The sequence below is a fragment of the Thunnus thynnus genome, chromosome 19 (assembly GCF_963924715.1).
Source record: "Thunnus thynnus chromosome 19, fThuThy2.1, whole genome shotgun sequence".
In the NCBI taxonomy this organism is placed as follows: Eukaryota; Metazoa; Chordata; class Actinopteri; order Scombriformes; family Scombridae; genus Thunnus; species Thunnus thynnus.
The window spans coordinates 645,914-668,484 of record NC_089535.1 but is presented as its reverse complement, the minus strand read 5'-3'; the positions used below and the strand labels follow the sequence as shown (position 1 = coordinate 668,484).

The following is a 22,571-nucleotide window of genomic DNA, read 5'->3' as shown; positions in this document are numbered from 1 at the left end:
ATTCTGCTGTGTTGGACGTGAATCCAACTTCCTGATGTTTGTGTTTTTGAGTGGAGTCATGAAATCTCATTTGCTTCTGTTTGATGAGATTTTCTTCATGTGTATTTGAATCATACAGCTTGTAATGATTAGTTTAATATTTCACATGACACAAGTTATTTTTGAGTGATTGCAGTATATTGTGTTATTCTACATTAAATCATATCCTGCTTGATGCATTTTTCTGTGAATCATGAATAAAATGTGAGCTTGATGAAACCAGTTTGCTCAGAGTGTCTTCACTGGATCATCAGCTGCTTTCTGAGCTTTCTGAAAACACAGCTCACATCATCATAATGAACATATCCTGAAGAATATTAGATCAACTCTGGATAATGATGTTTTCTGTAGTGACCACTAGATGGAGCCACAACTGATGTGGACTGAAGGAAACCTGAGCAGACTGAACTACAACAAGTCTGTCATAATACATTCAAATCTATTTAATCTGCTCCATGTTTACTTAACTCAGTATTCAACTATAACTGAAACACCACTAATAACATATTTTAATTCAAGTCTTCACTCACCTTTAGTTTCCTCCATCAGAGAAATCTACAAACTTTCCTTGAAGCTGTTTGTGTCTCATGTTAAAGTTCAGGACAGTGCAGAAACTACAGGGCTGAAACTTATATTTCATTTGATTAAAAAGCAACATCCTCCCCAACTTTATTAATATTTCTGTTAGACTCTTCCCTAAATATGTTAAATAATATATATCTGTATATAATCTGTCTTTGATCATTAAATGTTTGTTTCTCTTTATTCTGTCAGAGACTCAGTGGGGAAACAGACACCAACATCATATCTCATATTAAATAAAAGTATCATGAGGAATATCTGATTAACTGTTATATGACTGTTATTGATTTCTGTATTGATCACTAGATGGATCCGAAACTGATGTGGACTGAAGGTTAGGTTCTTTATTACTCAACTCTTCACTTTAAAGGATGAGTTCACCTGTTTCCAGTGTGTCTTAAACCAACAGTCAGGAGCCCAAATGAACATTAAAGCTGTTTTTCTTGCTGTAATCATTCCTCCTGTTCATACTGACCATTAGAAGATCCCTTCATATTGACCTTACAATGGAAGTGATTGGGGACAAAATCTACAGTCCTCCTTCTGTGCAAAAATGTATTTCAAAGTTTATCTGAAGCTAATATGAAGCTTCAGCGTCCAAACAAGTCAAATCAAGTAGATATCTTTCAACTTTACAGTCTTTTTAGTGCCAAAGTCTTTTTGTGGAGCTCATTAACATTTACAAACTTGGAACCAAGAGATTTCTGCTTTGATTTCACAAATCTTGCTTCTTTCTTCTCTGAAAACTGTTAATAGTTCCATGTTTTTACCGCAGATGTGTTTGAGAAATAAACATTTAAACTTCACATTGACTGTATTTTATTCCAGAGATGTTTGCTAAACAAATCCACCTTTATAACATCACACCTCACTACAGCTATTAACTTGTATAATAAAACTGAAAAAAGCAAATGTCATCAAGAGTAAATATGGTAGTTTTTATTATTATCAGCCTGTTATATTAAAGGTGCACAGTGCAGACTGGATGAACTGTGGTTAAAGCTCCTGAAAGCCAAACAGAGAGAGAAACGTTCCAGCGTTCTCAGAGTGATCAGACTGTAAACTGAACAAACAGCTGTGGAGCTCCACCTGCTGGACGGAGGGAGTCACATGTTACTGACACAGAAGACAAATTTTTATCCTTTTTATTCCCTTGTCCTTAGGGTTAGGGTTTAACCACAGTCATAAATTAAATTAAATACAAAGCAGTTTTTCTTTAAAGAGTACAACAGTGTATATACATAATAAAAAGGAATAAACACAGCAAGCTGTTTTACATAGACGACATTCTGTATCTTTAAAGGACACATTTTGTTTTCTTTTTGTAAAGTCTCCAGATTTCACAAACTGCACCATAAACGTTATAAATCATTTCCTGTGAGTGGAAACAGAAAAGTGTCTGAGTGTGTGAATGCAGATTATAATCCTGTAGTTTATGTAGAAGGTGAATCTGGCACACGGCTACAGTCGGACAGGTTGGTGCAGTTCAGAAGGCTGATAAAAGGAACGCTGTGATTGGTTGCCTCGGGCGCTCTTCTGTTTCCATCATGACTGAATGTGTGTGAAGCTGCAGAGGAAGAATTAAACAGGTTAGAACTCAAACACCTCGACTACAACTTCAACTTCAAACCTGATTAGATTTGACTGCAGCTGTGAGTGAGAACAAGGTAAGACATGACTGTTTTATTTCTGTTTCACATCAACTTACATGTTATCAGTGACAGGAGTCAGGATGTGATTTTAGTGGTTAATGTGTAAAACATGAGTTTATATGAACATAGTTTCATTCAGGTGTAGAGTCACAGCTTCATCACAGAAGTTTTGTTTCAGCTTTCAGCTTCTCAAGTGTTTGTTCACTTTAAACTGATGTAGAGCTGAGTGTAAAAGTGTGTTTTTATAGATGAATGTCTTTGTGTACGTATCAAATCTTTAAATCTTTATTTTTTCTATTCAAATAGATTTTTAAAAACTCTGACGACTGAATGTTATGAACATTCTTTTATATTTTCATTTGATTTGTTGAAATGTGAATTGTATTAATGCAAACTAATAATTCAAAGCAGATTTTTTGTATAACAAAAACAGAAGAAGAAGTTGGACTATTACAGTTTTCATAATAATTCTGTTGATGTGTCAGTTTAAGTCTGATGTCATCTAACGTGTAGAAGCTCATATTTACATAGTTTCATTCAGGTGTAGAGTCACAGCATGTTTTCTGTTCTGCTGCGTTCACTTCCTGCAGTAACCTGAGGATGTGTGTGTGTGTGTGTGTGTGTGTGTGTGTACATCTTAGTCAAGTATATATATAATATATAAGTTAATATTGATTAATTTAATTGATATCTTAACTACTTATTAGTTTAGATTAAGAGTGATAATTTATATTTTTCATTTAATATATAATTCTTTATCGACATATTTCATGATTCATTTAATTTATTATTATTATAAAGGAAACAACTCTCAGAGTCGTTACTGAGATGACAACGTTATCAATAAATCCTGAGGAATATGTAATAATCAATGACTTTGACTGCTGTTGAGAGATTTCTGAGTGAACAAAGATAAAGTTTTGTAGACCAGCACATGCAGCCAAGTTGGTGTTTCAATGACATTTCAGGAAATACTTTCATAGGAGACAGTTTTTATAAAGGTGACTATTCCCACTTTAATAACTCTTAATTAAAATATATAATCATCTAAACTTGACACACGTGAAGAGAATTTAACCTGTTTAAAAAAGGCTAAACTGCACTGAGATTGTTCTTGACACAGCTACTACAAACCCAGTCCAACCATCACCTGGTGGTTTTCTCACGTCATCACCTTCATCTCTCTCGTATTGCATCTTAGTCAGGTAACTTTACATTACACGACACCTTCACACAGCAGCTGAATTACTATTTGGATAACAGCTTAAGGATGCCCCGTGGAGTTTTCTTGGAAACAAGCAAATGTTACGTATACGTTGAGTATTAATCATCCAAAACACATTGTGTTTATCCTTAAGGTTAAACACAGGTGTAGAGTCCTAGCGTCAATGGAGGCTGGCGGACGCCCTGGGACCAGGTTCACAGATGAAGGTACTCTCCGCTTACCATAGGGAGTCTCAGTCAGTGCAGAGCCTGAAAGAACAAATAGGAATGTAGGTATGAAACTAAACTTTATGAGTCTCCAGTGGAAATGCATGTGATTGATCATGGTTTACTTTAGCATAGAGCAGCTAAAGGGGGCTGGCATGGCCTGTGGGAAATGCCAATAGATCCAGTTGTGGTGTACTGTGGGAGTTGAGGGAATGGTCAAAAGTCATCAACTTTCACAAGTGTCATTTGAGCTAAAATGTTCATTCACTCAACAGTGGTGGTGAGAAATGAACTAAATGAGATGATACTTAGTTTTTGTATGAAGCAGTGAGGGTTTTTTTCATCAGATATGTGAAGGTGATGCTGATCTTATCACATTCAGACTCACAGCTGAACAGTGTGGACTTACCTGCTGAACTGATGTGTTTCCTCTTTAAATAGAATCAAAACTTATCAGATGAAACAGAGACACATATTAACATAGATGATCAAATCATTGATGGAAATCAAATGAACAAACTATGGGATAGTAGCTTAAGAAGCATTTATGTTTTACTGCAGGTCACACTAATACTAAGATGCATTTTATCTATGAAAGATGGTAAATATATACTGTATATACTTGCAAATGTGTGATCAAACTTCATAAAAATATTTGACAACATTTATGTGTTCAGCTGAATTTGAACTTTTTTTAGAATTGTATTTGTAAATGTTCAGTTGTGTTGCAGAGTCTAAATGTCTACTATATTATCATAGACATAGATTATTTTATAACTCAGCGTATGAAAACAACAGAAACCCAGCTCAGTTTTTTCTGTTTCACTGTAATACACCTATCACATGTGCAGCACTAAGTAATTATTTAAGCAGTGTTCTGATCTGTCACTATGTGCCTGGTCATGTTTATAGCTTGCAGCTATTGTCTTATGTTAAGTTTTACCAAATAGTGTCAGTAATATTAGAGTCAGTGGTAAGTCGGTCACATTGTGACTCACAGCTGAACAATGTGGAATTACCTGCTAAACAGACTAGATATGTTTTCTTGTAATGTTGAACAAATGTCAAACATTATCAGATAAAACAAACACGGAAATAAACGTCAAAGATTTCATCTTAGATTAAATTCTCTTTTACAAAAGCAAAACATTCCAATGTGATGAACTTCTACATTTTGCTTTGTATTTACAACACGTTTTAATTCGGTACAATACTTTTATAAAGTGCACTTAGGTACTGTACAGTGAGTGTCTAATTCTTTGGACTGTGCAGGGGAGAGTGTGTGTTTTATTTTACTTTTTATACACTTTGGTGCAACTTTTTAGTATTTTCCCAGTGCTGCTTCAGACTTGTCCAGGTGTATCTTGTGTATATGCAAACACTTGTTATTTTGAGTCAAATGCATGCAGCAAAGGGCAGATTGGGAATTCAATTCAATTCAATTTTATTTATATAGCGTCAAATCTTAACAGAAGTTATCTCAGGGCTCTTTTCACATAGAGCAGGTCTAGACCGAACTCTTTAATTTACAGACCCAACATTCCTCCATGACAGCAGCAAGGAAAACTACATAAATCTGAAAGTGGGTTTAAACAGCATTGGGACTTTTTGCTATGATGTCTAACACTTTTTCATGAGTGTAAGTGGTAAAATAACTGAGATTCAGCCACTAAATATCATTATTTATGTTTCTCTTTGTTCTCTCAGGAATTTGCCTGTCTTTGACTGTGTTATTGATCAAACCAAACAGCCAATCAAAGGTCATGGTCCGTATTCAGAGTGACCAATCAAAGGAGTGGAGACATCAGCCACTGTTTATTCCATCCATCCATATGTCCACCCTCTGGACCGGCCATTATCAGTTGAATAATGATGTTTAATGATGTGACTGATGTGACAACACTGTGGTTAAGGTCTGGTTAGGATTAGGCACAAAAACCACATGGTTAGTTATAGAGAAAGATCATGGTTTGAGTTAAAATAAAAAATAAAACAAAATAAAAACAGCTGCAAATGTCCCAACTTCTCACCAAAAACACTTGTTTTTGTCAGTTGAAACAGGAAGTGGGAATTTGTTTGGCGGTGGTCTCAAACCATCTAACTAACTGTCTAACCATCCACCGACCCCTCCTCCTCCCAAAGAAAGTCAGCTTGTATAGATGTCATGTGACCTACATCACTTTAGAAATGTTGATATGATATGTATTATGCACATTGAAATGTAGATATTTAATGTATCCGTGGTTTTGTAGGAGTTTCTAGCACTGTTAAGCAGCAATCATTAAAGCTAACATTGTTTGTTTACCTTTGAGCAGCAGGGGACAGTTGGTTTGTGTTGGCCTCACACGGGGCACCATAAATGTGGGAGTATTAATACTTTATCATTGAATCACCTCGTTATTGGGGGCACCACCTCCTTTTTCCAGCCACACCTAAAGCCCCTAGAACAAAGAAATTGAATGTTCATCAATAATTCAGCGCGAAAACCTTTAGAAAACACCGTAACTCCTCCCGTTTTATCCTAACTTATAAAAGCAGCCTCAAAGAGGCCTCAAAACTCTACCTGCTCTCTGAGAGCAATACTGCAAACCAGAAGTGAAGCTGGCCTAAAAACTCTGTTAGAGGAGCCTGAAACTGCTTGATTCTTTACTGGCATTCAACACCTCTGCATCTACAAAGATGCCACAGCCCACAGCTGATCCGGGCTCTTTAATGACAAACACAGCTGGTGGCATCAAACAATGCTGGACCTGCCAAGATGATGCCTCTAACATGACAAAACACCTCAACAGTAAGGCATAACATGGCCTTTTGATCATGGGTTGATACTGAATAATGTTAAAATTAAAGAATTTATTTAGAGAGGTTGAATTAGCTTTCCCTTAGCATTTCCTGGTGCAATACGTTAAGACTTGAGTCATGCACTTTGAGCCACTCTTGCTGAATAATTTTCTTTATTATTTTTATTATCATTCATAGACCTTATTTATTTATTTATCTTACTTTCTTTTTATTTATTATTTTCTTTATCTTATGCTTTATCATGTATCCACAAGATACACGCATAGAACCATAAATAAATGTCTTCATTTATCCTAAAAGTGTTTGGTTGTTTCTATGAGCTGCAGTAAACAGAGGTCACTGTTTGGGACAGGAACTTACAATTATGAGACTGATTCATTGATTAAACTGAACAAGGGTTAGTGCTCCCTCTTGGCGCTAACAAATCCTAACCAAAAAGGAGGTGGTGCCCCCAATAACAAGGTAATTCAATGATAAAGTATTAATACTCCTACAGTTTGCAGAAACGTACAATGGCAACGTTTTATTCTGGTGACCAGGCTGGCGAGGGCGCTGATCCCCAAGGGGATAAAACTACTCTCTGAGACGGGACTTAAGACCTCAAGTGCTTCCAAAGAGATACATTGATATTCCTGATCCTGTAACTCATTTCAAAGTGGTTTTCTGAATGTTTCTTAATGGTTCTGATATGTTCAGTTCTGTTGCTTTTCACTCAACAGATCTAATCAGAATGCTCAGCTCATCTTCTCTTTATATGAGCTGCTAAACATGGCTGATATTATACTCACAGTCAAAGTCACAAGTCTTTAGGCCTGGTATTCTGTGTGGACATTATAGCTCATTACACCACAACAAAAGTGAAAAAAGCAAAGGTTGGAAGATAAACTGCTGAGAGACAGTCCTGGGAAGTGCGATGTAGAGTCAGACCGTCTACATTTGAAAATCTGATTTTTAACGGACTGTAAACTCAGTTTGACAGGAAGTGACGGGGACTCTGTGTGTTTCTGTGTCCACAGAGATGTTTGCAGCCAGAACCAGAGCAGTTGTGAAGAGTCTGGGTGCCCAGGGAGATCTCATCCCCAACGAAAATGTCAATGAGAAAATTGAGATGCTGACTCTGGTCAAAGCCAGACAGAAAACCTTCTGGCCGATCATCAAATACACGATCATCGATCAAACACTGTTGGACCTGCTGGAGGAGCAGGACTTCTCCCCAAGTGTGTATTCTGACACAACAATACTGTAAACAGCAGTGCAAGTACCTGAAACACATAAAAATACTTCATTACATGTAGGAGTCCAGTATTTAAGATACAAGTATCATCAGCTTCATGTAGTTAAAGTATCAGTAAAAATAAAGTATAAAGTATTATCGGCGGTAAAAGTACACAAAAATTATCCACAGTAAAAGTACATGAGTATTAAAAGTATACAAGTATTATTTATATCTAATATGATCATCATGTTTTTTTTTATGTGAAATCAAATTCTTAACTTTCGCTGTCACATAAATATATGTGTGTATTAAGTAGCATAAAATGTAAATACTAAAGTAAAAGTACATCAATAAAGTATTAGAGTAAATTTACTTGCATGTGAACGACATGTGAAAGGGAAAGTACTTCAATCAGTGCTTTCTGCTTTGGTACTCAAAAGTTATGAGATATTTAGTGAAAATGATGCAATATGTGTAAAAAGCTCTGAGATACTGAGGTAAAATGTTCCTGCAGAGTTCACAGAGGAGGTTCTAACAGAGGATTTTAAGAACCTGAGAGACAGCTATGGTGGAGGCTGTGCAGCAGCAGGAGTTGATGCACCTGAAGTCAGACTGCAAGTGTCTGCAGCGGTGGACACTGTGGACAAAGCGTCCTCCATCACTCTGAAGAAAAAGACTGTGGACATCGAAAAACTGAGGAAGAGCTGCTGCGACAAGTACGTCTCTGTTTGTCTGTTTGTCTCTGCTTTGTTTCCACACATGATGGTCTCTCAGTCAATCATTGGTGAGAATAATGACTGAAAACTCAGCAAAGATTTCACATGAGAATAACTAAGTCTGAAAAACTAAATTCTTTGGAACACGTTAATAATAATAATCTATTAGTATGATTAGGAAAAGAAGCTATTTAGTAGACAATGTCTTTTTATCATTTGTTGATCTATTTTTACTTCTCATACTGCAGTACAGTCTGGACGAGTATATTTTCCATAAAACCTTTCTTCTACAAAACACTTTGTCAGGATTCAGACCTGCTAACTACTGCTCTCATTTGGTTCAGATTTGCTCCTCCATAAAGTCCTTCAGAGCAGATTTTAAAAGGCTTGAATCTTGGTTTAATAATCCCATTTTTAACGATGTGAGCACTTTATTAGGAACACCACACTAACACTGGGTCGGGTCCCTTTACTCCTAAAACAACCTCAGATCTTGGTTGCATGTATTCCACCAGATGACGGACATGTTTAGGTTCTTGTTATGGTGATAAAAACATCATTATATGTATTTCCTGTTGTAAAAAAATTAAACATACTGTAAATGTTCAGAAGCACTGCTGTGACCTGTGTGCCCGGCTGAAATGATCTAAAACAAAAGACGCTGTCAGTGTGATGTCATCGATTCGTTTAGTTCCTTATTCTTCAAAAAATCTTTTGTCCTTTTGGGAAATTAAACTTTTAAGTCGGTCTGTAATATGACTTCAACTCCTTAGAGATTGAAAGAATATGAGAAAATGAAGGAAATAACACATATTTCAAAGTTTTTGTTTTTTAAAGCTGTATATGTGTTCACTACTTGTGTGTGGTGGATACTAAGTCACACTTATATATAGTGATAATACATTGATAATAACATCAAACCCCTCAGGTTTACATGAAGTCACATTGATTTGGCACAATGATTGACTTTAGCCTGATATTTGAATAATATGCTTTTCCCAACATGGATGTTTGGAAAATTTGCTGCTCATTTATTTCATATTCACATGATATTTGTGTAATTATTATAACTGTATAATTAAGAATATATTAAATTAAACAGAGATTCTGTTCAAGTTTCATTAAATATTAAATAAATCATTAACCCTCCTCTTCCTCGTCCTCCTCCTCCTCTGACTCTCTTTGCAGGAAGATAAAGAAGAATATGGTGGATGCTCTTAAACTAAAGGGGACGGAGAAGCTGACTTTTGTTTACCAGATGGTCTCCAACATCGTTCCCGTCACGATTTCTGGCAAAGCTCGAAAGGGCGGCTCGGTGTTGGCAGTTGGTAAAATATTCCCCACGCTGTGTGTGACGGTGAGTGTTTGTGTCTCTGAGCAACAAGTGACTTCTAACTGGCTGATGATCGGCGTCAAAGTCTGTTTCATTCAGAACAATAAACAAACATAATGTTTTCAATTCAATTAAATTTTTATTTATATAGAGCCAAATCACAACAAACGTTATCTCAGGTCACTTTTCACATAAAGCAGGTCTAGACTGAACTGTTTAATCTACAGAGACCCAACATTCCTCCATGAGCAGCAGCAAGGAAAAACTCCCCTTTAACGGGAAGAAACCTCAAGCAGAACCAGACTCTAGGTGGCGCCATCTGCCTCGACCGGTTGGGTTGAGAAAGAAAGAAAGAGGGAGGGTGGAGGGGGGGTGACTGGAAATCCTGGCACGTAAGACGTGCAGCTCACACTGGCTGTGTGTCCCAGGTGTAAGACTTCTTTAAGCAGCCTAGTTGGGATGAGGTCTAAGAGACAGGTTGATGGTTTAGATGAAGAAATTGTTGAAGTTCAGGAAGGTCAATTGTAGAAAAACAGTCCAAATATATGTCAGGATTTACAGCTGTTTCTAAGGTTCCTGAGTTTGTGGATAAATCGGTGCCTGTTGAGGGCAGGAGGTGGTGAATTTTGTCTCTAATAGTTAGAATTTTATCATTAAAGAAGAGAGAGTTATGACTGTTTGTCAGCCAAAGTGCTGAAAAGGAACCTAGAGCTGGTTTTATTCTCTTCTATTAATGCTGAGTAATAGGCGGCTCTGGCATTACAGAGGGCCTTCCTATATGTTTTAAGACTATCCTGTCAGACTAAGCAAGATTCTTCTAGTTAATTACTTTATCTGTACTAAGGACTAAGTTTGATAAAAACTCTTAGAAGACATGTTCTTCATGACACAGCCAGGTTTCAGTAAGACAAAATAAATATGATCTAAGATTAGATCATTTACTAATACGGCTTTAGATGACAGAGATCTAACGTTCAAGAGTCCGCATTCAATTCTCTTATTTTATTGTTGCAGACGTGGTGTTTATTTTTATTAGATTTTTATGAATGAATCCTCTTCTGTTTACCTTAGATTTAATAGATTTAAGTGGTCGGGGGACAGACACAGTCTCTATGTGGTTTTGGGGACAGACACAGTCTCTATGTGGTTTGGGGGACAGACACAGTCTCTATGTGGTTTTGGGGACAGACGCGGTCTCTATGTGGTTTTGGGGACAGACACGGTCTCTATGTGGTTTGGGGGACAGACACAGTCTCTATGTGGTTTGGGGACAGACACGGTCTCTATGTGGTTTTGGGGGACAGACACAGTCTCTATGTGGTTTGGGGGACAGACACAGTCTCTATGTGGTTTGGGGACAGACACGGTCTCTATGTGGTTTTGGGGGACAGACACAGTCTCTATGTGGTTTTGGGGACAGACACAGTCTCTATGTGGTTTTGGGGACAGATACAGTCTCTATGTGGTTTTGGGGACAGACACAGTCTCTATGTGGTTTTGGGGACAGACACAGTCTCTATGTGGTTTTGGGGACAGACACAGTCTCTATGTGGTTTTGGGTGGGTAACTGCTCTAATGGAAGTGCAGAGAAGCGTGTAGGACTGCAGCTCTGCTTCCTGGTCTCAACTCTGGGTTTTCACACTGTCAAGATTCATGTTCAGGCAGAAAAACATCATGTAATGTAGAAGACAGACAGATTTTTACCAGAAGAAAAGAAAAACTGGTGATTCTCAACAAGCAAACAGTCAAGAACAACATGAAGACGTCGTCCTGTCCTCAGGTTCTCTGTCAGTGGAGCAGGAAACATGGGCAACAAGATGCAACAAAGGTCCCTGACTGGACTCGAAGCGACGTTGTGGTAAACCTTTAGGCCAACAGGGTCCCAGCAGTCCATGTTCTTGTTCAGGTTATTTAACATCGCTCATTTTATTACTAATTTATCCAACAATAGTGATGCTGCACTGGGTCACATGTTCCTTCATCATGAAGAGTTTGGTCACGTTAGTTTGTTTAGAAACGGCTCCAAAGACTAATAACAGCATCATGTTTTCAGTCTCCAGAGAGTAGTTCTGTGTAAGGCAGACGCTACTGAGCATGTGCAGAAACACGGTTCTGTTAACAGCTTCACCAGCTTGTTGTGCTGCAGATTGACCTCTGGACCTCACATCAACAGACCCTGAAGTGCAGTCTGATCTCATTTTCAGGTTGTTGTATCAATCAAAACACTAAAAGACGAAAAAGAACTGTTTTCTTTTTCCAGTAAATTAATTTCAAATGTACTTACAATCGTGACCAAACTCTTCATGATGAAGGAACATGTCACCCAGTGCAGCGGTGTGGCTCGCTGACGTGTTTTTAATAGTTTCTGAACAACAACGGAGGAATCAGATATATCAGGCTTTCATACACACACAATACTTATTAGTAGTTCAGTTCAAATACAGAAAATCAGCAGACTGATCCTTTACATCTGGTCTGGATTTTATCCTGATATGAGACACCTGAGTGTAAACGGTCTCAGTGATGCTGCTGTGTTTGTTCCTTCAGGGCATCAAGAAGGAGGAGACGAGCTTCACTGTTCCTAAAGACTACACCTTCGCTTACGGCCTGATGGAAATCACCACCGAGGACGAGACTCTGGGTGAGACACAACTCTGTCTGTGTTACTGCGTCTCTACTCAGCCACAATAATCATGTTAGTGCCGTAAATCACATCTGTACAGTTTGGACACGTTCATTTAAAGAAAAGACTAAAGGTTTCGCTCTCTGTGTGTCCCCAACTATTTATCATTAATAATCCATCTATAAAGAGTTAATACATCACTTCATCACCCCATCACTCCATCACTTCATCACTTCATCACTCCATCACTCCATCACTTCATCACTTCTTCTTCTCTCTTGATCAGGAATTCCTCCTCGAAGCAGGAAAGTCAGACATTATAACAAAGGTCTGTTTTTAGTTTTCTATCAACTTTTAAACGGATTTTACTGAGAAATGAGAAGCTCAGTTCTGTTGTTTACTGCTCATCTCTGTCTTCACTGTCACACTGATGCTGCTGTTGTTGACTCCTTCTTATATCCAATAACTTATAAACTGTAACCATGGAAACCTCGGCAGGATGGTGGAACATCAGCTTAGACGGAGACGGCGAGGACTGTGAGACGCTGCAACAAGTGAAGGAAGGTCAGTTTGTCTTCACTCTGTCACCTCATTTCAATCATATTCCAGACCTGAGTTTACGAGATTCTACATCATCAACTCATCGCCTGAAAGACCTTCATCATCATCATCAGTTTTTTTGTGATTATTGCGGCCACAAATGTTTGATTTTGCGGCAGCTTTTCTCAAAAATTGCGATGTTTTATGTGCTTTTTCTGCAGTAAAATTGCAGGAATTGCAGATCAGGATCTGGTTATTATGAGGAAAGTTTAAGTTTGTTATCAATCATCATTTGATAAGACAGAGGCGTGATGATGCTTCCTGATTTAATGAGCTTTATTTTTTTATTTCCTCCTTGCTTTGAGACACTGGGAGATATTAATGTGACAGAATAAGTTGGATGATATTATTATTAGTTTAATCAGACGTCCTGAGGTTGATATGTTGATGGATACAGCAGGAGGAGGAGCAGGAAAGAGCAAATCACAGTGAGCAGAATAGGACAAGTGATCTCAGCAGCAGACGTTTCCTTATAGAGAAACATCCTACAGGCCTCTGTGAGCAGAGACTGGAACATGTCGTCATATCATGCAGGAAATGCTCTGAGGAAAGACAACATTGTTCATTTAATTAAGATGATCAGAAATCAGTATAAAAAGTATTCTGGAAGTAAACGAGGAGGCCTGAAGATGCTCAGTAATCAACATCATGTAAAAATATTTCTAGTTTTCCTGACGGAGTGAAAAGCTGACATCAGATGCACATTTAGCATCGTTACATCGACCTTCGTTATGTTCTGTTGAATATTTACGACTTTACTCACTGCTGATGTTTTTCCTGCAGAGATAAAGATGAAAGCAGATCTTCTGCAGCCGCTTGCAGATCTTCATGAGTCGAGCCGTCGTGATCTGCTGAAAACACTCAGTGAGCTTCTGGACGACAGAGACGCTCTCACTCTGCTGGAGGAAACAGTAAGACCACAGACGCTAAACTGTCCAGCTGTTGTTACAGACACGTCTGAACTATCCTCCTCCTCTGTTTCCTGTCTTCAGCTGGATCAGAGCAGTAAAGGAGTGTTTGAGCGTCCACAGTCTCAGGTTGTGTCTTCATTCATGGATCTTCTTGATGCTGCTGAAGCCTCCACCTCTCAGAAGGATGCTGCTCACCTGCTGGTCAGCACCATGGACAGTAAGGACCGACTCACACTACACACTGATTTGACTGAATCTACAGCACATGATGAATAAAATAAAGACTTTTTTCTCCTCAGCTCTACCAGACGGTATTCCAGCAATTCTTGTCAACTGCAGCCCTGAAACACTGAGAGTCCTGAACCAGATGGTTGGTCTCACTAACATCTACATTCTTAGCATCAGAACATCTACATGATCAGCCCAAATAAATGAAACATCTTTCTCCGTCTGTCTCTGTCTTGTCTTGTTGTCCAGGTGAGCAGTCTGAAGGAGGACGCTCAGGTCAAACTCCCAGAGTCTCTGCCCGTCTCCCTGCAGGAGGAAGGAGAGCTCCGCTGGGCTGCCGAGCTCCTCTGTTTGACCAATCAGACGCTGGAAGAGCTGAGAGATCACTGGGACAGACCAGAGTTCTCACCAGAAGTGATGCTGGAGCTTCTGTGTCTCGTCGTACAGGGACTCAGCATGATGCAGCCTGAAACACACTCATAATGTAGTCTGTTCTTCTCTTATTATAGAGTCAATATTAATACAACTAACACAATGTGCATCAAAGTTTACGTCTCTTCTCATAACTCAGTTAAAGTGAAATACACAGACATCACAGAATTTACTGTTTCCGTCACGCTGTGGATAAATGTTCATAAATCTACTTAGAAATCATAGAAAAAAACACTTTGAATGAATTGAATGAATGAATGAATAAATAACAGATTATTTGTATAAGTGCAGCTCATCCATACAGCTTCACACTGAGTAGAAGAAACTCACCAACTGTTCCAACCTGAGTCAGCTGTAACACCTGAACACCGAGTGCTGCAAAGAAAAGGCTTAAAAACATTCAAACCTTTACTCTTGTAGTTTATACTTTGCTTCATCAAATGAACTAACTGACACACAGAATGTCACATCAGCATGAGAGGGACAGACTTTTTAATGTAGATCTGATATTCATTTAAATAAATATCCTCCTGTTTGGTGCTCCAGCTGGAGGCGCTCACCTCAGCCCGAACATGCTTCATGTCAAACATCTGGCCCATCCAACACGGGATTACAAGACAACACAGAACCTGCATCGTCCTGTAACACAGACTGAATACAAAACATGTACAGAAGCATGTGGAGAAACTGACTGACAGAACTCTGATATTTGAATAATAAGCTTTTGCCACCATGAAAGTTCTTGCGAGAGTTCAATTGGTTGTTTATATTTATTATCGGAGGCATTCCCAGCTGTTAAATCAGAGACCCCCCCCCCAGTTTATTTTCTTGTGTAATTTAGTTTAAAGGGTTAATTTGCATAATTAAGTCATCTAATGGGTTAAAATTCAACTGCATAAAAGTTAATGTCTGCAGGCGATGTAGATCATTCAGAATGTCTTTCCAGGATACAGTGATAGTGAGTTTCTATTTTATTCAGTGTTGTTTGTGGATGTGCTGTATAGCTCCCACCACCAGGTTATGCTGTTGAGTCAGAACAAGTGAGTTGTAAAGGAGAAGAAGAAAACCATTATTGTTGTTGTTGTTGTTGTTGTTGTTGTTGTACATTGAGGTTGAGAGAAGAAGATACTTGTTTTTAGCAGCAGAGAAATGGAAATGGCAGACTGTGAGAGTGAACATATACCGCTTTGTTAACTTAAAGATATTGCTATTTGCACTTGGCTGCAACATTTTGCTGCTCATTTATTTCATGTTCATCTAGTACTTGTACTGCAGGAGCAGCTCTCCAAAAACAAACATAGAATATAATAAATGAAGCAGAGTGTGTCTCTTCTCCCAGGCTTTAACTGTAACTGACTAGTTTATATGTTTCATATGTGGGCAGCCGTCTGCCTGTTGAATATGTTGATGTGTTGAAACATGTTGAAATATGAATCAGGAAAATAAAGTTCAGGTCACTGCAGGTGAAGAGTTTCATGTTCAACATCTGACAGACAGTAAAATGTTGGACTGCACGTGGGCAACAATAACCTGAAGGCATCAAGGCTGCAGCTGCAGCTGGTAGAGTTACAGCGGCTCTGCACGGACTGCAAGGATCAGAGCATGATGGGAAACGCCTGCTGTCACCTGATCTAACAGCTGATTGGCTCAGGTATTGGATCAACAACATGATGGTTTATAGAGACTTCATTTCTTGTTTGACTGTAAAGATTCTGATTCTTACGATGTTAAAAGAATAAATGTGTGTGATTGATGATAACGTTGATCAGCTTCTTCTTCCTCTTCCTCTTCTTCTTCTTCTTCCTCCTCTTCTTCTTCTTCTTCTTCCTCTTCTTCTTCTTCTTCTTCTTCTTCCTCTTCTTCTTCTTCTTCTTCTTCTTCCTCCTCTTCTTCTTCTTCTTCCTCTTCTTCTTCTTCTTCTTCTTCCTCCTCTTCTTCTTCTTCTTCTTCCTCTTCTTCTTCTTCTTCTTCTTCTTCTTCTTCCTCTTCTTCTTCTTCTTCTTCTTCTTTTTTCCTCTTCTTCTTCTTCTTCCTCTTCTTCTTCTTCTTCTTCCTCTTCTTCTTCTTCTTCTTCTTCCTCTTCTTCTTCTTCTTTCTCTTCTTCTTCTTCTTCCTCTTCTTCTTCTTCTTCTTCCTCTTCTTCTTCTTCTTCCTCTTCTTCTTCTTCTTCTTCCTCTTCTTCTTCTTCTTCTTCTTCCTCCTCTTCTTCTTCTTCTTCTTCCTCTTCTTCTTCTTCTTCTTCTTCTTTTTTCCTCTTCTTCTTCTTCTTCCTCTTCTTCTTCTTCTTCTTCCTCTTCTTCTTCTTCTTCTTCTTCCTCTTCTTCTTCTTCTTTCTCTTCTTCTTCTTCTTCCTCTTCTTCTTCTTCTTCTTCCTCTTCTTCTTCTTCTTCTTCCTCCTCTTCTTCTTCCTCTTCTTCTTCTTCTTCTTCTTCTTCTTCTTCTTCTTCTTCTGTGTTCCCTGTATTTTGACTTTTGATTGAGTTTAATTAGTCTGACCAGCAGCTGATTTCTGGTCGGCATGTTAGTTGTCCGCCAGTTATCAGTTGAATTTCTATGTAAAATAATTTAAAGTCCCATTCCACTTCTTCTTGTTCCATCAGCTGGATGTTGTTCTCTTCTCTGTGCAGAGTTTGTTTTACCTTCATCTGCTGAAAGTTTCTGAGTTCATTGAAAATCCAATTTTAAGGGGCGGGGCCTACGAGCAGGATGTGTGACATCACAAATAGTTTGGAACCAATCACGGTTCAGTATTCAACTGACACAGTGTGACTGTTTCTGTGAAATCATGTGACCTGCTGCCACCCTGTTGTTAAGTTGTGTGTGTGTTTTTGTTACTGAGCACATTAAATTAAAATACTGTTCAAATGACCAAACCTGTTTACAGTGTTTGGACGCTATAAATAACCACAGCCGTGTGTAATGACAGCTGTTCTGTTTGTGTGTGTGTGTGTGTGTTTGTGTGTGTGTCTGTGTTTGTGTGTTTGTTTGTGTGTGTGTGTCTGTGTTTGTGTATTTGTGTGTGTGTGTTTGTGTGTTTGTTTGTGTGTGTGTTTGTGTGTGTGTCTGTGTTTGTGTGTGTGTGTCTGTGTTTGTGTATTTGTGTGTCTGTGTTTGTGTGTGTGTGTGTGTGTGTGTTTGTTTGTGTGTGTGTTTGTGTGTGTGTCTGTGTTTGTGTGTGTGTGTGTTTGTTTGTGTGTGTGTTTGTGTGTGTGTCTGTGTGTCTGTGTTTGTGTGTGTGTCTGTGTTTGTGTGTGTGTGTGTGTTTGTGTTTGTGTGTGTGTTTGTGTGTTTGTTTGTGCGTGTGTTTGTGTGTGTGTCTGTGTTTGTGTGTGTCTGTGTTTGTGTGTGTGTCTGTGTGTGTGTCTGTGTGTGTGTTTGTGTGTGTGTGTGTGTGTGTGTCTGTGTTTGTGTGTGTGTATTGAAGAGGAATACCTTTTGGGAGCAGACTTAATCAATAGAGAACACACATTTGGTTTGAAGACTTGATAATCAAATGACGTCAACTCTTTGATCAAACATATGCCAATTTTGTGTCCTTTCCACCTCCTGACTTCTACTGATCTGACCCCTCCCGACTTGCCCCTGGCAAACCTTGATCTTGTATGTAAATGCCCTCCTCTCCTATCTCTTGTTACCATTTGTTGGTCACCCTCCTGACCTCTACTGACCTGACCCCTCCCGACTTGCCCCTGGCAAACCTTGATCTTCTATGTAAATGCCCTCCCCTCCCATCTTTGGTTCACCAATTGTTGGTCACTACTTTGATCCTTACTGTAGCTTTTGTTCACCATTTTGTGCTTTGATCTTTACTGTATAAAGTCTCTCCATTTCTTCTGCTCTGGGTCAGTCTACTGTATCAGACCAGCTCTGTGTCAGTAAGCTCACCGCATTTCCAGAATGCTATTAAACCACTTCCACCACAGCAAACTTTGAACAAGGACTTGAGTGAATTTTCTTCAACAAATGGTGCCGTGACCCGGATGGCAAGAGACCTTCAACGGAGACTCCTTTCCCAGACCAAAAAGCTAAAAATTTGTTGCAACATAAAAATAAAAAAAAATAGGAAAACGTGAAATAAAAATAAAAAAATAAAAAATTGAAGTACGGGAAATAAATGTTGAAGGAAAAACATTTACAACAAATAAGAGAAAAATGTGGTAAAGCAAGAAATTAGCCACAAATGTAAAATCCTACGCAACTAAGAGTCTAGAAAGAAATAACACAACGCAGAGTTTAAACTAATGAAACTAGTGCCACAGCTAGAAAGAAATAATACGACTCAAAGTATAAAACAATGCAGTATAACTAGAAAAAAACTAGAACCAAATGACCAACACAAAATCTAAAACAAAATAACACTTTAAAAAATTGGATAAGTCTTCCGGAAGCACCAAAACAAATATGAATGATTAAATCAAAAGATTTAATCTCATATTGAAAGGTTGTTTTTTGTTGTTGATGTTTGTCACTTCACCTGTGTCTTTGTCTGTAACTGTTGAGGAATGCGTTTTATGTTTTCTTTTCCTTTTCCAAATCTTAGAAAATGACTGTTGTAGGAATGATATGGTGATCTGAGACTAAACAAAATTGTTTGTAGATCAAATTATAACAGTTTTTCTAAGTATCTCACTACACAGGCGGAGCAGAGAAAATGGCAGAGAATCCTTGTAGGACTTCACAATTTGGACAAAGTCGACCTCCTGGAAAAGAGGCATTGAGAATTCCTTCATTTGGGGTGAGAAATTGCTCATTTGCAGCAACCCAATCCACATCAACCCTGTCTATGGCACCTCCAGCAGAAGACCTGTATCTGAAGGTCCTTTCACTGAAAGCATGTGAAGTTTCACGACTTCACACTCCTTTCTTCTGTCAGACATCACACCTGTAAATCTATTAGGGAGAGATTTGTTATGGAAACTAAACTGCACCATCTATTACACACCAGATGGCATCTTTTTAGACTAACCAACATAACATAATAAGCTGTGCTTGCAGCCCTGATAGATCAAAATCTAGACACACACTATGTCACAAATGAAAACATTTTTGGGAATGACAGGATATTGCAGACAATGGATAATTGGTTATGCATCACTTACAACACCACTCCAAGATATTTCCAAACCTTTTTTTTTTTTTTTTTTTTTTTTTTTTCAATACGCTTACCATGCTACGGTAAGCGTATTGTATCATTTCCGGTTGCCGACTGTGTATACTGATAGCGTTGTTGCTGCTCTCATCTCAGTTGATTTTCCTATATATATCACATTACTGTTGATTAATATCTGCTGTATATTTAAACTTTCGCTAGTTTTACACAAGCACTCTCAGCGCTTTTATCTTAACGACTTTTCTCGCTAATCGCACAAGTTGTTAGTCACTTTAGCTCTGCAGCTAGCACTAGCAGCTAACTCAAACTAAGCAGTTAGCGATGGCTTCTCTCTCTCCCTCTCGTTCTCCTGCTCTCTCTTGCTCGGTGTGCCAAATGTTCAGTTACTCCTCTGCCTCCTTTAGTGATAGTGATAAGTGTAATAAGTGTAGTCTATTTGCAGCACTGGAGGCAAGGCTTAGTGAATTGGAAGCGCGGCTCCGCACCATGGAAAAACAATCAGCTGCTAATATAGTTAGCCAGCCCCTAGTATCCGGTGCCGGCCGACCTAGCGTAGCTCCCACTCCCCCGGTAGCTCCCGAGCAGCCGGGAAGCCAGGGCGGCTGGGTGACTGTCCGAAGGAAGCATAGCCCTAAGCAGAAGCCCACGGTTCACCACCAACCAGTTCATGTTTCTAACAGGTTCTCCCCACTCAGCGACACACCCGCTGAGAAACAAACTCTGATTATTGGCAGCTCCATAGTCAGAAACGTGAAGTTAGCGACACCAGCAGCTATAGTTAAATGTATTCCTGGTGCCAGAGCGGGCGACATTGAGTCAAATTTAAAACTGCTGGCTAAGAATAAGCGTAAATATGGTACGATCGTCATCCATGTCGGCGGCAACGACTCCCGATTACGCTAATCAGAAGTCACCAAAATTAATGTTGAGTCGGTGTGTACATTTGCTAAAACAATGTCGGACTCCGTAATTTTCTCTGGACCGCTGCCTAATCTGACCAGTGATGACATGTATAGCCGCATGTCACAATTCAACCGCTGGTTGTCGAGGTGGTGTCCAGCAAATGATGTGGGCTTCATAGATAATTGGCAGACTTTCTGGGGAAGACCTGGTCTGATTAGGAGAGACGGCATACATCCCACTTTGGATGGAGCTGCTCTGATATCCAGAAATATGGCCAAGTTTATTAGTAAACCAAAACCATGACAACCCAGAGTTGAGACCAGGAGGCAGAGCTGCAGTCCTACACGCTTCTCTGCACCTCCATTAGAGCAGTTACCCACCCAAAACCACATAGAGACTGTGTCTGTCCCCCGACCACATAAATCAATTAAATCCAAAGTATATAAAAGAAGATCATTCATGAAAATCTAGTAAAAATTAAAACCACTGCTGCAATAGTACAACAAAATAAGATAATTAAATGTGGACTCTTGAACATTAGATCTCTTTCATCTAAAGCAGTTTTAGTAAACGATTTAATTTCAGATCATCGTATTGATTTATTTTGTCTCACTGAAACCTGGCTGTGTCATGAAGAATATGTCAGCCTTAATGAATCCACTCCCCCCAGTCATATTAATACTCATATTCCTCCAGACACTGGCCGAGGAGGAGGAGTTGCAGCCATTTTGGACTCAAGCCTAATCATCAACCCCAGACCTAAATTTAATTATAACTCATTCGAAAGCCTTGTTCTTAGTCTCTCCCAGCCAACCTGGAAAACTTTACAGCCAGTTCTATTTGTTATAGTGTACCGTCCTCCTGGCCTGTACTATCTGAATTCTCAGAGTTTTTGTCGTATTTAGTCCTTAGTACAGATAAAGTAATTATAGTAGGTGATTTTAATATTCATGTGGACGTTGATAGTGACAGTCTCAGCACTGCATTTCTCTCATTATTAGACTCAATTGGCTTCTCTCAGTGTGTAAATAATCCCACTCACCGTCTTAACCACACCCTAGACCTTGTTCTAATTTATGGGATTGAAATTGAACATTTAATAATTTTTCCACAAAATCCTATTTTATCAGATCATTTTTTAATAACTTTTGAATTCCTATTACTGGATTACACACCATTAGATAAAAATGTCCTCACTAGATGTCTATCTGATAGTGTTGTAGATAAATTTAAGGAAGCAATTCCGTCAATACTGAATTCACTGCCATGTCTCAATACTACAGAGGACTCTTATGTTAACTTAAGTCCCTCCCAAACTGATAATCTTATTGATAGTGCTGCAGGCTCACTAAGACAAACACTCGACTCCATCGCCCCCTTAAAAAAGAAGATAATAAAACGTAAGAGGTTAGCTCCATGGTATAACTCCCAAACCCGCAAATTAAAGCAAACATCGCGAAAATTGGAAAGGATTTGGCGTTCCACCAAAGTAGAAGATTCTCGCTTAGTCTGGCAAGATAGTCTTAAAACATATAGGAAGGCCCTCTGTAATGCCAGAGCCGCCTATTACTCAGCATTAATAGAAGAGAATAAAACCAGCTCTAGGTTCCTTTTCAGCACTTTGGCCAGGCTGACAAAGAGTCATAACTCTACTGATCCATGTATTCCTATAGCTCTCAGTAGTAACGACTTTATGAGCTTCTTTAATGATAAAATTCTAACTATTAGAGACAAAATTAACCATCTCCTGCCCTCAACAGGCACCGTTCTCTCCTCAAACACAGGAACCTTGGTAACGGCAGTAAATCCTGACATAAATCCTGACATATATTTGGACTGTTTTTCTCCAGTAGACTTGTCTGAACTAACTTCAATGATTTGTTCAGCTAAACCATCAACCTGTCTCTTAGATCCCATCCCAACTAGGCTGCTTAAGGAAGCCTTACCCTTAGTGAGCACTTCTTTACTAGATATGATCAATCTGTCTTTAGTA

The 22,571-nt window shown here is 38.8% G+C and overlaps 1 protein-coding gene and 1 pseudogene across 1 annotated transcript; both read left to right on the top strand.

The window, feature by feature from the left end:
- Positions 1–2,007: 2,007 nt before the first annotated feature.
- On the top strand, positions 2,008–13,196 carry LOC137171291 (gasdermin-E-like). The gene is made up of 7 exons (XM_067575216.1): positions 2,008–2,288; positions 7,523–7,723; positions 8,237–8,438; positions 9,627–9,795; positions 12,319–12,412; positions 12,893–12,958; positions 13,156–13,196. Exons 2-7 carry the CDS (start codon positions 7,525–7,527, stop codon positions 13,194–13,196), a joined length of 771 nt encoding a protein of 256 aa, XP_067431317.1. The 5' UTR covers positions 2,008–2,288; positions 7,523–7,524.
- A 6,543-nt stretch (positions 13,197–19,739) lies between these two features.
- Positions 19,740–21,014, top strand: LOC137171059 (uncharacterized; annotated as a pseudogene).
- The last annotated feature ends 1,557 nt before the right edge of the window (positions 21,015–22,571 follow it).

Coding starts and splice junctions, on each gene's coding strand:
- LOC137171291 (XM_067575216.1), top strand. CDS start 7,525: ATGTTTGCAGCCAGAACCAGAGCAGTTGTGAAGAGTCTGGGTGCCCAG. Junction 8,439..9,626: donor AGGAAGAGCTGCTGCGACAA/GTACGTCTCTGT, acceptor CTCTCTTTGCAG/GAAGATAAAGAAGAATATGG. Junction 9,796..12,318: donor TCCCCACGCTGTGTGTGACG/GTGAGTGTTTGT, acceptor TTGTTCCTTCAG/GGCATCAAGAAGGAGGAGAC.